General features: G+C 47.0%; 1 protein-coding gene across 1 annotated transcript in view; it reads left to right on the plus strand.

Moving 5' to 3' along the window:
- CACNA1G (calcium voltage-gated channel subunit alpha1 G) overlaps positions 1 to 14,561 on the plus strand; it is a 142,728-nt gene that overhangs the window by 77,310 nt on the left and 50,857 nt on the right. The window contains exons 11-17 of the mRNA XM_053960060.1: positions 1,581 to 1,732; positions 2,265 to 2,450; positions 3,555 to 3,669; positions 4,359 to 4,514; positions 11,568 to 11,661; positions 12,240 to 12,427; positions 12,557 to 13,003. Of these exons, the coding sequence (XP_053816035.1) occupies positions 1,581 to 1,732; positions 2,265 to 2,450; positions 3,555 to 3,669; positions 4,359 to 4,514; positions 11,568 to 11,661; positions 12,240 to 12,427; positions 12,557 to 13,003 (1,338 nt within the window). The remainder of the gene's footprint in view (positions 1 to 1,580; positions 1,733 to 2,264; positions 2,451 to 3,554; positions 3,670 to 4,358; positions 4,515 to 11,567; positions 11,662 to 12,239; positions 12,428 to 12,556; positions 13,004 to 14,561) is intronic.

Here is a 14,561-nt window from a genome sequence, read left to right on the forward strand (position 1 = left end):
ACAGCAATTTGTGTCCCCATCTACCCTCAAGTTGGGTTGGATGAACTTGAGCTGCAAAGGCTAGGCCTGGGTAATTTAACCCTTGGAAACAAATATTTGAATGCCTACATGGATTTATCTGTGTTTTTTGCCAGCATGTATCTATGAACCCCTTGGTCACTGTAGTGTTTTGAGGCTCTGAAGCACAGTGGACCTGTGTCACTGTGTGTTTTGAGGCTCTGAAGCACAGTGGACCAAGTGTTGACCCTCCCCCTGAGGTCTCTACTCTTGTGGTTGCCATCATATCAGGGTTGGGTCACCTCAAGTCAAACTCTACATCCTGTGCTGTGGTGTGGCAGCTCCTGGTCCGTCACAGCAAGTTTTTTGCCAGTCATGAATGTGTTTCATGTAAGTGAAAGGTGCAGTCAACTGTATGTGTTGCACATTGTTTTCTGCTTGTAGTGTGGCTGCTGTAAGCATGCACATTTGGCCATAACCCAGGCATCTAAGTTGATGGCCCAGGCATCTAAAGCCACATGAGTGGTTACAAGTTAGACCAGCCAGTGCCAAACTACCCCAGGGGAACCTAGCAGCCACTGTGTGTGAGGTGTTCGATGAGCTGTGCCAGCCCACTGCCACGTGCCACCTCAGCGCCGCTGATGTGACCCCACCACCATCTGCCAGCAGGATGTCAGCTCCTGATTTTAATGAAGCCTTTCAGAAGAAACAAGCAGCTGCAACTGTGTCTTGGGGTTAAATGGGGAGAAGTGATCTGGTATGTGGATTCTCTCTTTGCCACTGACTGATCCCACACAGACTACACCACTGGGTTTTGTCTTCTGCCATATGTTTTCCAGTAATGCCTGCCCACCTGTCGGGGAAAGTGAAGCACTGGGCATCTGCAGGCATTGTTGGGAACCCTCTGTGAAACATGCTAAAAAACCATAAAAGGTATTACTTTAGGTCTAAGACTACCAGGAGTCTGTTTGTTAAGTGTTTGTGGTTTTTCTATAACTCTATAGTCAGATTGCCTGTCTGGAATGCCAGCATCAGGCCCTTTCTCACTTGCAGATTTGGGGCTGCTGATAATGAGATTTCTTTTGAGAATGAGGTTTTTTTTTTTTTTTTTTTTTTTTGAGCCATTCCGGTTATATCACTTCAGATCTCTGCTTTTGAAAAATATTAGCTCAAATCTTTTGATGAGCTACTAAATAAAAAGATAGGCCCTAAAGGGATATTTATGTGCGAAAATGGTCTGACTTTCCCTTCTGCATAAGGAGAATCAGTGTGGGAGATGTCAAAGCATTAAGCCTGAGTACATGCCACTTCTGCCTAAACCTCCTGAGGTGGTCCTAAAGCTCTAATTAACCTGAAGTCCATGTCCAGATTTACCAGCTGAATTTACAATAGACTTCTAAAGCTTAAACACTCTGAAGGTATTTTCCTTCCATCTCCTGGGCTTCGAGTGAGCTATTGCCACATCATTAGCATCATTAGTATTCTTACACTTGCAGTATCGGGGCTTGTTGTGTTTCCACGTGTGATTTTTGGATGTGGAGCTGGCTGTTTGTTTTCTCAATTCCCTCCTTTTCTTTCCCCAGCCAGAGGAACTTACCAATGCCCTGGAGATCAGCAACATTGTCTTCACAAGCCTCTTTGCCCTGGAGATGCTGTTGAAAGTCCTTGTTTATGGTCCTTTTGGATACATTAAGAATCCATACAACATCTTTGATGGGATCATTGTGGTGATTAGGTACAAACCTTGAGCTTTCTTTATGTGTGCTTCTCCTCATTTGGGTGTTTAATTAAACAGAAAGTAATGGAGAGTTGGCATAAATACCTTCCTGTGACACTTTCCACTTCTCTCTGTAATTAATGCACTTAGGCATGATTGTTAATACATATCTTGGGATTATTTTACAGTCATTTTAGAGAGAGGCCCAAGCAGAAAGCTATCAGTCCCAATGTCCTGGGACAGTCTGGGATCCAAATGGCACAACCAGTGCCCGATTAAATATCTCTGTTTTTTTGGTACATGCAAAGGCTATAATTGCCCCTGCAGCTGCAGTCACTGATTTCCAGGCATATTTTTGACACTCAAGTAGGGCTCTGCTCTTTGCAAGCCTGGACAGAGTCCAGATCACCGCAGGCATTGGCAGCACATCTTTGCCCGCTTTCCATCTCTCTTCTCTCTGAATTTCACCTTCCTTTCACTGCCCCTCCTCTCAGCCTTTGCAATTAGGCTTTGTCTGTCATCTCTCATTGACGTTTTTTGTCCTCCTCAGCGTGTGGGAGATTGTGGGCCAGCAGGGCGGGGGGCTCTCGGTCCTGCGCACCTTTCGTCTCATGCGGGTATTGAAGCTGGTCCGCTTCATGCCAGCCCTGCAACGCCAGCTTGTTGTCCTTATGAAGACCATGGACAACGTGGCCACCTTCTGCATGTTGCTGATGCTCTTCATCTTCATCTTCAGGTGAGTGTTTCCAATTCCCTGTCCTGAGCTTGCTCTGAGTTTTTAGATGGGATCCTGTGGTGGGATGAGGAGGTGACAGAGTCCATACCAGAACATGGCTGAGCTGAATGGTCCCAGGACCAGCATTGCTGGCTGTGGTTTGCTAAATTTTCTGTTAGCCAAATGAGATTTCTTTGCAAAATGGTTTACAAAGAAAATCTTTCAGGTTGGATGATTCCTTGACATCACCCCAAGACAGCAATCCCATTACTTATCAACTATTAGAAAGCTTGGTGATAAAAACATTGCCAAGAGGATGATGTTCCTAAAGGAATATCAGACATGATGGTGCTTGTGCCTTTTCATAGCCTCGTCTTCAGACAAGTAGAAATGTTAGAAACAGGGTTGGCATAGCCTTGTATTTTTAGATTTTGGTCTGGATTTTGAGAAGAGCCTTTCTCTTTCTACAGCCAACTGTGGTGTTTGAGCAATGCAGACACTGGGAAGGCTAAAGAGAGACAGTCTCTTCCAGGGCATAATGTCCCATCTTCCCGTGAGACTCCAAAACTGCCATTTGAAGGTGTGGTGCTCAGTAGAGCTGTAAATAATTTGATTATTTAGGTTACTAGCAGAAAGCAGGGAAAAGCAGATTATTCTTTTAGTATCTATCCATAATGAAAGGTAATCTGTTCTTCTGTCAAAATTGAAAAAGCTGTTTTGAGTCCCCTGATATGTCTTATTCAGGCATTTCACAGAAACCCTTTTTGTCTTCCTAATTCAGTTGAAGCATATTTTGCTGAAAATGTGTCATTGCAAAACAGAAAGTCAAAACACTTTGTTTAGAAAATGTTGAAATACAATGTTTTGACTTACAAAAAATGAAGCAGAAGAAAAATAAAGGGCAGACATACTTTTTGGTTGAAACTCCTTGACAGATTTGACCTAAATTCACAGCTGATTTGTGTGATCTCAGGGCATGTTTTTCAGCGAACAAAGGATCCATCTTTATTAAAAAAACATAAAAAGGAATTGCTCAGGTGAAATCAGGACAGAGTCACCCTGCTGTATGATTACTGATTTGTGTGGTGGTCCTATTGTCGAGCCCCTGCTTCCTGTCTTTTGCAGCATCCTGGGCATGCACCTCTTTGGCTGTAAGTTCGCTTCAGAGCGGGATGGTGACACTCTGCCCGACAGGAAGAACTTTGACTCTTTGCTTTGGGCCATCGTCACTGTTTTCCAGGTACAAAATGGAAAATGCCACAACTGATGGGTGTTTTGAGACTGCAAAGACTGGGGTTGTTTTCCAGCACATCCAAGAGAGCTTAGTGAAGTTCCATGCTGAGGAGAGAAGATGACCCAAAACCACAAGCGCAGGTTTATGGGGGCTTTCAGACTGTTTTCCAGACTAAATCAGAACCCTGGTGAGGAGGGGCTGCCAAGTCAGGAGGCTCTTGTGTTTGCAGGGTATGGACTGGGTGGGTGAAAGTAAATGTAGAGGGAAGGGATGGAAAGGAGGAGATCAGAACCATTTGCAGTGGTATTTTGACAAATAATGGAATCTGGTTTAAAGCCGATACATCCAGTTTTTTGTTCTAGCACCTCTGGGCCCTTTAACCCTGGGATCTGTAAAGGACTTTAAGTCATTCTGGCTGACCAAAGGAAAGATCTGACCAGTGTGATATTACCCTCCCTTATTGCTGTCCCTGGACATGGGGGACAGGGCAATTTGCACAAGGTCCTTACTGGTGGTTGGGAATCACAATCTCTCTGATTCTCTCTCTTCTCTGACTCAGAAGGGATTTATCCTCTTGTGGTTACAGCTACAGTGGAAACCCTAAAAGCAGGATGCTTGTCTGGCCTATCCAGAGCGTGGATACCCAGCATGCTATCCTCCAGTATCTCAATAGTCCTGATACCCTTCCTCTGCAGATTTTGACCCAGGAAGACTGGAACAAGGTCCTTTACAATGGCATGGCCTCCACCTCATCCTGGGCTGCTCTCTACTTCATCGCTCTCATGACATTTGGGAATTACGTTCTCTTTAATCTGCTGGTGGCCATCCTGGTAGAGGGTTTCCAGACAGAGGTAATGTCCTCATGCTTGTGCCTTTGCTTTCTTCTCAAGTTTTAGGACCTCCAGATCCTGGAATCTGATTTCTGAGGTGGACAGCAATACCTTGACAGAAGTGGTATGGGAGAAAAGTAGGGTAAAATATTAGTTTTTTTTTGTTTTGGTTTTTTGTTTTTGTTTTTGTTTTATTTTTACTTTTTTTGTTTCCGTAGCCATGGTGTAATTTAATACAACAAACCCTCTAAATGAAGGGCTTAAATAAAAAGCATTGTTAGCATTCATGCAGGAGTGGGAATTGAGGTGTGAGTCAGGCACTGCGGATGGAATCACTGCTATGACAGTCTCTTTGAAACAGTTTTCACCGTGTTTGTCATTCAGATTAAAGGCCCCTCCTGAAAACTTACACAGGCTGGTAAGAGATTAGTGACACAATTATCTTTTTTCATGGTATGCATTCATGGAGCTCTTCCAGTTTCCAGCCCTGCAATGCTCTGCGTATTTTAAAGTACATATTTTCTGGTCTCTGCTGTCTGCTTCGTCGCAATGGGAGTTTCCATGAGACATCCTGCATTGCTGGAGGTTTTGAGGGGGCATATAGGCTTGAGCTCAAACTTTTTTTCCATCCTACTGTCAATCCAGCTGTCCAGCTTGGAGTGGATGTGCATGTCGCCTAGTACCTCTCAGAGTGGGGGACCTGTAAGGCTCACCTGCTCCTTTCAGAACTTTTCCCACTGTTCAAGAACACCCATAAGGAGAGAGGACCCTTATATCTTGCCCAGGGCATTGGTTGGAAGGGTAAATACAACCTAAAACTCCTCACTAGAGTCTGCTTGTATGGGCTGTGCTTCTACACACTATCTCTGATTTTTTAAAGCATTCTGTGTTGAACAAATATTATTTGAGGTTTATTACATGTGTATTATAATATACTGCAGCCCTACAAACAGAACAGTTTTTATTATCATTACTATTTTTGAAGTTTGGAGTTAAATTAATGGAATCATACCAGGACATAGCAAGAAGAAATTTTTTTTTATCATCTCTCTCTCTCCATGTTGATGCTTTTCATTTTTAATTGTTATTGTTGTAGCTGTTTCTGTCTGTAAATGTCCCCCACCATTCAGCCAAAGGGACAATCACTGCTGCGTTCTCTCGAAGAGCAAAATGTTCCTTTGCCCAGTTCTCTCAAATAGCAAAAATGTTCCCTTGCTCAAGTGAGAAGAGGTACAAAGCTCCTTGTCTGCTCCTGGTGACAGCTTCGAAACCCAACCTTTGTTCAATCTGGCAAATTGATCTTTGAAGGTCACCAGCACAGGAGATCACCTGGATCTCTGCACCCACTATGCAGAGAAAAGGATACAACCTTTAAATGCAGCAGCCTATTTGCCAGTCCCTGGCCCTTAAGGGAGCCTGACTCCTCTGCTCCTTGGCTCAGCCTGGTTTACCATGCTGGAGCGTGCTCCTGCTCCACCACTGCAGCATGCTTCTTCCTGGGCAGCAAATTATCCCTTGCCTTGTGGCCAGCTGTGCCATGGTGCAACTCCCTGTAAAGTCATGTCCTGGCTTAATGTGTTGTGGTTTTATTCCAGTAATAATGTCCTTGAGGGTATGGCTCCCCTGGAGTCAGGGAAGTGCCTGTAGCACTCCTCAAATTTGCTCTTGGCTGTTTTTTGCAGCAGGGCTGCCCCATTAACTGCCCCCATGTCTTCTCTGCCAGGGTAGCGCTAGGCTGGTCCAAGCCAGCTCCAGGATATCTGTGTAAGCTGAAATGTGCTTTAAGTGCTGTGTAAACCAGGGAGAAACCTCAGATTTGGGACAGCACCAGGACAGTCTGAAGCCAGTGATGCTCATGCCAGTATTGAGGCGAGCACAGGGACCAGGAACCAGTGCAGCCCCCAAAGACTAAACCCGGGTTGTCAGTCCTGCACAGCCATGACAATTTTAACAAACTCACCCTGTATTTCTATAATTTGTGACTCTGATTACACTGCTGTTTTATATCTCAGGCTTTGATGATAGCTTTTTCATAATAATCTTCCTTCCACATCCTCATTATTCTGAATTCTCTACATTCGTCCAGTAAGGTGCAATGGCACCAAGACAGCCCTTGGCTCAACCCAGGTTTCCTGCAGCAGACTGGGAGCAAATGTCTGTGGAGGTCAGGCCCCAGGTCTCGCCTTACTGGTTTATGTTTATTCAGCTTTGCTGGTGTGTAGCTTTGCTAATGGATCACATTCTGTTTTTTGCAAGCCAGCACAGAGAGGATCCTCTCCTAAGCAGAATTGATAGAGAGATCGTCTCTCACTGTAAACAAACCCCAGCGTCTACTGCCCGTGTCTGCACTTGACTCTTCTGAGTTGAGTTTGTTGGGTTTTTTTTTCTATTCTCCTTCAGATTTCTGGAGAAACACAATCTTGGGGCTGCTGCCTTTATCTCCCTGGTTCTTGAGTGCCTTTCCTCAATCCACAAGCACGTCATTAATTTTAGTGCATGGCTTTGCAGCCCCAGTTGCCAGGCAGCAGATGACTATAAGCAGCTGAAAAACTAAAAGGGCCTCTTCCAAACTTTAAATATAGAGCAATATATTTTGTAGGATTGAGGTGGAGGGTTTTTTTCCCCATTTTTTCCTTTAATTTGGAATTAATTCCTTTAATTTGGAATGTTTCCTTTAACCAGCTTCTCTCAAGCAAAAGACACAGGCCTTTTTGCCATGTGGTTATTTTTGACTGCACATTCCCTTGACTGAATGGGACTCTGGTGTTGGTACGGGGAAGGTGAGCAGGGGACTCTGTTTGACTGAGCTGCTAACTGGAAATTGCTGTGTGACCGCTTCAGTGCCTGCCTTGGAGACTTCTCTCTGAAGCAAGGAATGACTCCTCTTAGTCAGGCATAAAGCTCCTCTCCCAAGGGAATTCCTACTAGTGTTATCTCCAAGGTGTATTCTTCCATTGGTTTTTGTCCTTTTGTCCCCATGGACAACACCCATGGGTTTGATCCTTTCTGTCCTTTGTGCCCCACTCTCTCCCTGGCACCCCAGGTTCTCCAGCCTCTCCATCCTTTTCTCTGCAGGACGCTACTTGCTCTCTAGAGGTAGCATCCTTGGGGAAATATAGATGTTCAACTTCTTCTGGGCTTTCACCAAAGGGAGCAGTCCCTTCTCCTGCAGGGGAGATTTTAGATGGTGTTTTACTTGCACCCCTTGCCTATTGCATTCCTATCGGCTTCAATGGGATTTTCCTTGTGAAAGGAAAATTTCCATCTTTCCCTTTTGATGGCTTTTCCATGTCTCTCTCTGTTACAAGCAAAGACTTTAAGTTAAGTGCCCATCACATTGCAGGCAAGTCCTTAAACTCTTCATCCCAGCGTAGGCTGGGAGGAGTTTTGTAACCCTTTAGCAACCAGAGGAAAGATCCATTGCCCTGTAGGCAAGAAATTCAGCTGGTGGGATAATCTGTGCCCCACTGCTTCAGCATGGAACCTCTTGCTGCCCCATGGGACAGGACCAGGCACTGCCACACTGGTGGAAAATGCTGAGGAATACTGGGAGAGCCACCCCTGAGCAAGGGGAAACACAACAAGGTGAAAAATGATGTCTGTTTTCCAAATGGGTAGGGAAAAGCTGGCTTCTGGTGCTATGAAATGCTGGGGTCATGGGTGTGGCAGAATTTCCCATGATGGGGCTGTGCCCCCCTGGCTGCTGATTAAAACTGTTGATTCAAATGGGTTTTTCCACTAACAGGGCTGAGCAAGGATCTGAACTCACAGAAGACTGCATCTCTCCTTAAATTAGGTATTTCACATGCAAGAGCACTGATATTATGTTAATCAAACATTCATTAAAAGCCTCCATTGCTGCTTAATGAAAGCATAATAAATAAAGATGCTATTATACAGCTGCAAAAAAAAATAATGTTTTCAATAATTAGCTGCTGTTTCATTAGCACAATTATCACTTAGGAGCTGAAGCAAGCTCTGTTCGAAACACTTAATTTAAAGGGTGTAAGGCTGGTCCCTTCAAAGAGCTTCTTTCTACCTGAGATCCCCTACTCTCTCCCTGTGCTGAGTGGAATGGATCCAATGCCTGGCTGTCCATTGTGGCCACACACTGCCCTCCTCCCCCTTCCCCTCTGCTTCCCTGCCTCTTCTCCTCTGTTTTTAATTCCTCACTCAGTCCTGCCGTTGAAACTGAAAATTGAACCCCACCTTCCCCTTCCTCCCTCTTCCTTCCCCCCATTTCTCCTTCAGGAGATCTCCAAGCGAGAAGAAGCGAGTGGGCAGTTAAGCTGTATTCAGCTGCCTGTCGACTCGTCGGGGGTATGTACAGCACATCCTGCCACCACCGTGCTTGTCTCTCTTGTGCCTGGTCACACAATGTGGTGCTGTTCTCATCGTAGTAGCTGTCATTCTTTTGGGGTCTATTTGAGTGTTTTGGAAGTGTTTTTTGGTTTTTCTTTCCTTTTTGTCACCCTCATTGTTGAGTCAGCCCTGATTTTAAGTCCCTTCCTTCTCTGAGGGACCCAGGTAAATTAAGGTGGGTGCTTCGAAGTGGCTGATGTAGCTCCAGACAACAGCTCTCGCTGACCCCTTTCTGGATGCCTGCCCTGAGGAAGGCTCCCCTAGAGGCTGTCAAAGTCCCTCCATGGCACAATCACATCCCAGGGACCTCCCTGGGGATGTGGATGGTGATGCTGATTGCAGGGCACACGTGCTGAGGCTCCCTCATGCAGGCAGGGGAGGACACCTAGGAGTGAAGGGACCTGGAATCAAACCTGTTTTGATAGGGGTGTGTGTGTTGATGTGTGTGGGAGTCCTGTGCTCTGCAGGACAGGGTAAGACAGCAGCAGTTGCACTGTGGGAATGCTGAGATTGCCAGAGCAATGCCACGTTACAGGATGTGAAATGGTCCTGTTCAGGTCCGAGGAAGCTGTGGATCTCCGAAGCACACCTCATCAACAAACCTCATCCTTCTGCCAAACTCATCTCTCTCTCTACCACTCACTTCCCTTTCTGTCTTTTCCAAGAAGCTTAGCTTTTTCCTCAGCTCAACAGCCCTTTCCCCTTGTATCCCAGTGTATCAGTCCCTTTTGGTACAGGCTGGTTTAGTTGTTGTACTGCCTGGTCCAGCTTGACATACCCTCATTTCCCAAAAGGATTTTAACTCCCTGTTCTCTCGTAACCCCTTTTCTATCCAGAAAGGCAAACTGGGAGTGCAAGAACAGGTAACGGGCAGCAGCACCAGCTGCGAGATGTTTGCCTGCACCGTCCTGAGTCTGGCACGTGGTGTTTGGGAGGGGATGCTCACTGCCCTCCAGACATGGGGTTTGGTGCTGGGGAAGGGGGTGGGAGGTCCCCACATAGCTCTGCTTTTCCCTCTCGGCACACATCTCATTGTGCCCCCTTAAAACTTTCCTTACGACTGTTAAAGAGCACTCCAGGAATACAAATAATGTAAAATTCTTCACAGTATTTATTTCTTTTTAATAATCCATTAGGGAGAATGAGTAATTCCTGGCAGGCCTGCTGACAGGCTGAGCTGGGAGCCTCTGTGGGGAGCATACCTGGAGCCAGCTGGAGCCCCTGCTCACACAGACACTAGATCTGATTCCAGCAAAGCTCAGGCCAGCCTGACTTTACTGCTCCCTCGTGCAAGGTGCATTCCTGACCTTCTCAGACTGCATCCTGCAGGAGGAGCTTCCCTGAAAAGCATAGAAGTCCTGGATCCTCAGGGGATTTTTGAGCCAACACTTCATATCACACTCTCTTTTGCCTTAAAAATACCTCTGAGTGTCCAGCCTGCCTGGAAAAAAATACCTTTAATAGATAAGTGACCCCACACTAAATAGGGAGGGAGTATTGCAACTCATCCCTCTGGGGTTTTGCTTAATAATGAGGTGTGGGGCACTGACCTGTGTTGGATTCATCTCTTCCTTCTGTCCCAGGCTGGGGTCCTTCTTAGATTTTACAATCAATGGGTACCCTAGCACCAAACCTCAGCAGTACTGGCCAGGGCTCCTGTGGACGCAGCTTAGCCTTGGTGGGGTTTTCTGGGGCTCCTGGGCTCTCACTGCTGAAGTGAGGATCTGCTTGGCTTCCCCCATACCAGCATCTTCCCCCACCTTCCCACCTCTTCTCCATTGTGTCAGGGCTTGGTGCCCTTTGCCAGAGCAGTGGTTTCAGCCATGAATCCTCCTCTTTTTGGATGGGTATCAACCATTCTGGCGAGCACCTCTGCCCCTCTTAGGTGTATCCTAAGTATACCACACCCTAAGTGCCTTTCTGCAGTGCCAATGGACAGAATCAGGGTCTGTGCCACAAGACGGAGCAAGAACCCAGGCACCACGCAGAGAACAATGATCAATATCATCTTCCTCTATCTGAGGATGGGTAGCTGTCAGAGGAGACAGACCTCTCTCAACCACCAACATTCAAAATGATACAGCAGAATTTAAACCTCCCAAATGATCCAGCATAAATCCCCAAAACTCCTGCTCCTCTTGTGTGTGGCAGCTGGGAGGGAAAGGGTCCCTCACAGCAGTCGATGTTGGATTCTGCCACCTGCATCTCTGGGCTGATGGGGCATCCATGGACACATCACATTTTTCATGTTGGAAATTCAGGGTCTGTTGTGCCCTTTCTGAACCCTGGATTGCTCCACCAAAGCATCACTAGAAAGAGCCACAACCAGAGAGTTTTCGGTGTATAAATTCAGAGAGATTTGTAGCATCATCTTTTGTCCTCAAATTGCTCATCAGTATTGGTCCTTCCCTAACATCTGCCACATATGCAATTCCAGCAGCAAAAATTAAGCAATAGTTTGGTTTTTCTCTTGATCCCCTTCTGGGACTGTGTTTGGAGCCAGAGGCAATCCATCTTCCTGATAGGAGGTTAATTAGTCTGTGGTATAAACCTGTGCATGCATCATTTTGTGGAAGGTGATGTTGCATCATGGTACCGAGTTCAGTGGATCTGTAAGGTGTGGTGTTGGACACGGGAATCCATATTTGCAGAGGGCTGTCCATGCACTGTGGCCCCTCAGCCTCCTTGCTGAAGCCTTCTGTTTTGCTCCAGGGTGATGCTTCCAAGTCTGATTCCGAGGGGGATCTCTTCCCCCACAGCCTGGAAGAGGAGGGAGAACTTAAGAAAAACTTGTCAAATCCAGCCTGTGAGTAATAACCCTGGGAGGACAGGCCATTCTACAGAAACCTTGCTTTGCTGTGAAAACAGTGTGTCCAAAAGGAAAAACCCCTCCTAGAGGGAATGCTGTAGTCCCAGTTGTGTCATGCTTGACTTTGCAGCAGGCTTGGGTTGGGACTGTGGGATGCAGGCAGGGAGAGATATGATTGCATTTGAACTGTTAATTTCCCCATCAAGTCTGAGGTCTGGGCTTGTGGGATATCTCTGCTGGAGGAATTTGGAGAAAGAGGATAGAGAGAGCGGGCAGGAAGTTCCCAGGGCTGGAGCTGGTGGGTGTTAATTGGAGGTTGAGGGGGCAGCAGGTGACATTTTGGGTGTGCTGTCCTCTACCATTGATACCTGATCCCATTGACGCCTGATCCCACTCCTGTTTGACGTCTCCCTGCTGGGCTGAACGACCCAATTCTCCAGAAGGGCTTTTTGGCCCACATCCCCCTGATGCTCAGAGCAGAGCCTTCCCTGCGCGGGAGCTTTGCCTGCCCACAAGCAGTCTGTAGCTGTTCACCCTTGAGGCGTGATGCCTAAAAACCCGCTTGTGTCTTCCAGCAATGGCCCTGAGCGACCACCCAGAGCTGAAAAAGAGCCTGACCCCGCCACTTATCATCCATACGGCCGCCACGCCCATGCCCATGCCCAAGAGTGCTGTGTTCGGGGATGTGGCGCAGGGTTACGAGTCCCGCCGGGCCAGCGGCGTCTCCACGGACCCCGTGGCCGCTTATGAGCTCAAGTCCCCGGTACTTGCATCACCTCCCTCTGTGGATGTTCAGTGCGTCCGTGGGGCTGTCCGTCCATCCAGCCGCCCCCGCCGGCCTGGGGCGGGTGGCACAGATCTGATGCGCTCCCTGTCGCTGTCCTTCCCACAGCCCAGCACCCGCAGCTCCCCACACAGTCCCTGGCGTGCCAGCAGCTCCTGGAACAGCCGCCGCTCCAGCTGGAACAGCATCGGCCGGGCCCCCAGCCTCAAGCGCCGGGGGCAGAGCAGCGAGCGCAGGTCCCTCCTGTCCGGGGAGGGGAAGGAGAGCTCGGAGGAAGGGGACAGCTCGGATGAGGAGCACTCCAGCTGGGCCGACAGCTTCAATGGCTCTTTGCCTCACCGCATGGAGTCGCTGGAAACAAAAGGGTCCTTTGACCTCCAGGATACTCTGCAGGTGCCTTCCCTGTATCGGACCAGCAGTATGCACAGCACCAGAACGTCTGTCTCCGAGCACCAGGACTGCAATGGGAGGACCTCTCCAGGCCAGCTACTGCACCAGCTCCACCTGGATGAGCCCCACCAAGATGGTGATGATGGCGATGATGAAGGTAGCATGGTAAGGAAGTGCTACGTGCTCATTTTGGGCTTTATGACTTGTCAAAACAAAGCTTGTCACTGTCTCAGGAGTGCACAAGTGGGTGCAAAAGGGATTAGATCTCACCATCACCACCAGACCAGAGTCACCCAGAAGGTCTCTAGGCAGTGGATGCTCTCAGAAATGGGATTGGTATCCAAGTAAGTATTACATGCAGTATCAGATGGCGCATGATGGAGACATCAGGACAAAACTGCCCAGATTCCACTAAATCATGCAGAGTGAAAGGTATTGGAAATATATGCTTTTGTGGGTTCATTTTTGGTTTTCTTTTTTGTTTTTTTTTTAAAGCAAAACAGGTAAGTCTCCCTGCTTTCCAACTATTATTCAGTTTTTTGCCCCCAGACTAGCAGCAGAAAACTTCTATAGGCAAAGCAAGAGCATGGCTTGGTCTCTCATTCCCATGGCAGCATTAGTCCCATGGAGATGGTGGTAATTTCAGAGTCTCTGAATTAATTTCCATCTGAAGAGGCATTTCACTGACAAGTGTCTCTTTCACAGGCCTGAAAAGTGTCATTTAGGAAATATAAGCTGAAAAGACTGCAAGTGCAGGGAAGGGATCAGGGTTCCTGGTCCTTTTTTCAGATGGATGTTTGTATCTTAAATGGAAAAAGGGGGAATCTGACTGCTTTTCCAAAGTTGTTTGCATGACTGGCAGAGTTAGGGTTGAGTTGGGCATAAGTGTGTCACAGTTCTGGCTATCACATGTGCATTGAGGTCAGTTTTGGAGTGTTTCCTGCTTGTTCCAGGTTATCTCTTTGTTTGATTATACCTTGTTCCCAGATTTAAAAGTGTGATGATCTGATGTGTCATCCCCAGGGGTGACTGTTTCTCTTGGGGCAGTAGATGGGGTTTGGGTAGAGACATATGATGGTAGCAGGGGCTGTTCTGAGAACAGGAAAGCTGCAGATTGTGGACATGATTTTACTCTTTTTCAGTGACTTTATTGAATGAAAATAGAATTGGGATCATGTGAAGGGATGTGAAAGGTGGCATTGACTCCGGAGTCCTCTGTTCCTTACAGGAGGAGAAGGAGAGTTAGTGCTGGCAGAATGGAGTCACTCAGCCGTGAACCGCCTGTACAAAAGCCTTTATCCCATTACATCTCCAGTGTGGATCCTCAGCCTGGGATTTTTACTCATTGTCTTAACCCGCTTTTTAACTTCCATAAAATAAATTGAATTTTTAAGAAAAGGGGCAGTAATTATCTTTGGAAAAAATCCCCACTATTAGAAGTGTTGAAGAGACCATGCTCTTTATTGCTGGCTAGGGATTTTTTTTCTTATGCTCCAACATCTGCTACTTTTCCAGCTCACCTGGTCCAATCATCCCACCAGTCCTTTCCTTTTTGCCTCCCAGGATCAAAAGCCAGCAGTCCCCCTTGTGCTGGGCATGGTGTGAAGAGATGTGTCCCTCCATGAACTGTTGGATAAGATTTTTAATTTTTATCATCCGCTTTTAGCATAAACCAAACATCATCCTCTGTGTACTGAGGTCTGGCCATGAAGGGTGTAATCAT

Source organism: Vidua chalybeata, chromosome 19 (genome assembly GCF_026979565.1).
Source record: "Vidua chalybeata isolate OUT-0048 chromosome 19, bVidCha1 merged haplotype, whole genome shotgun sequence".
In the NCBI taxonomy this organism is placed as follows: Eukaryota; Metazoa; Chordata; class Aves; order Passeriformes; family Viduidae; genus Vidua; species Vidua chalybeata.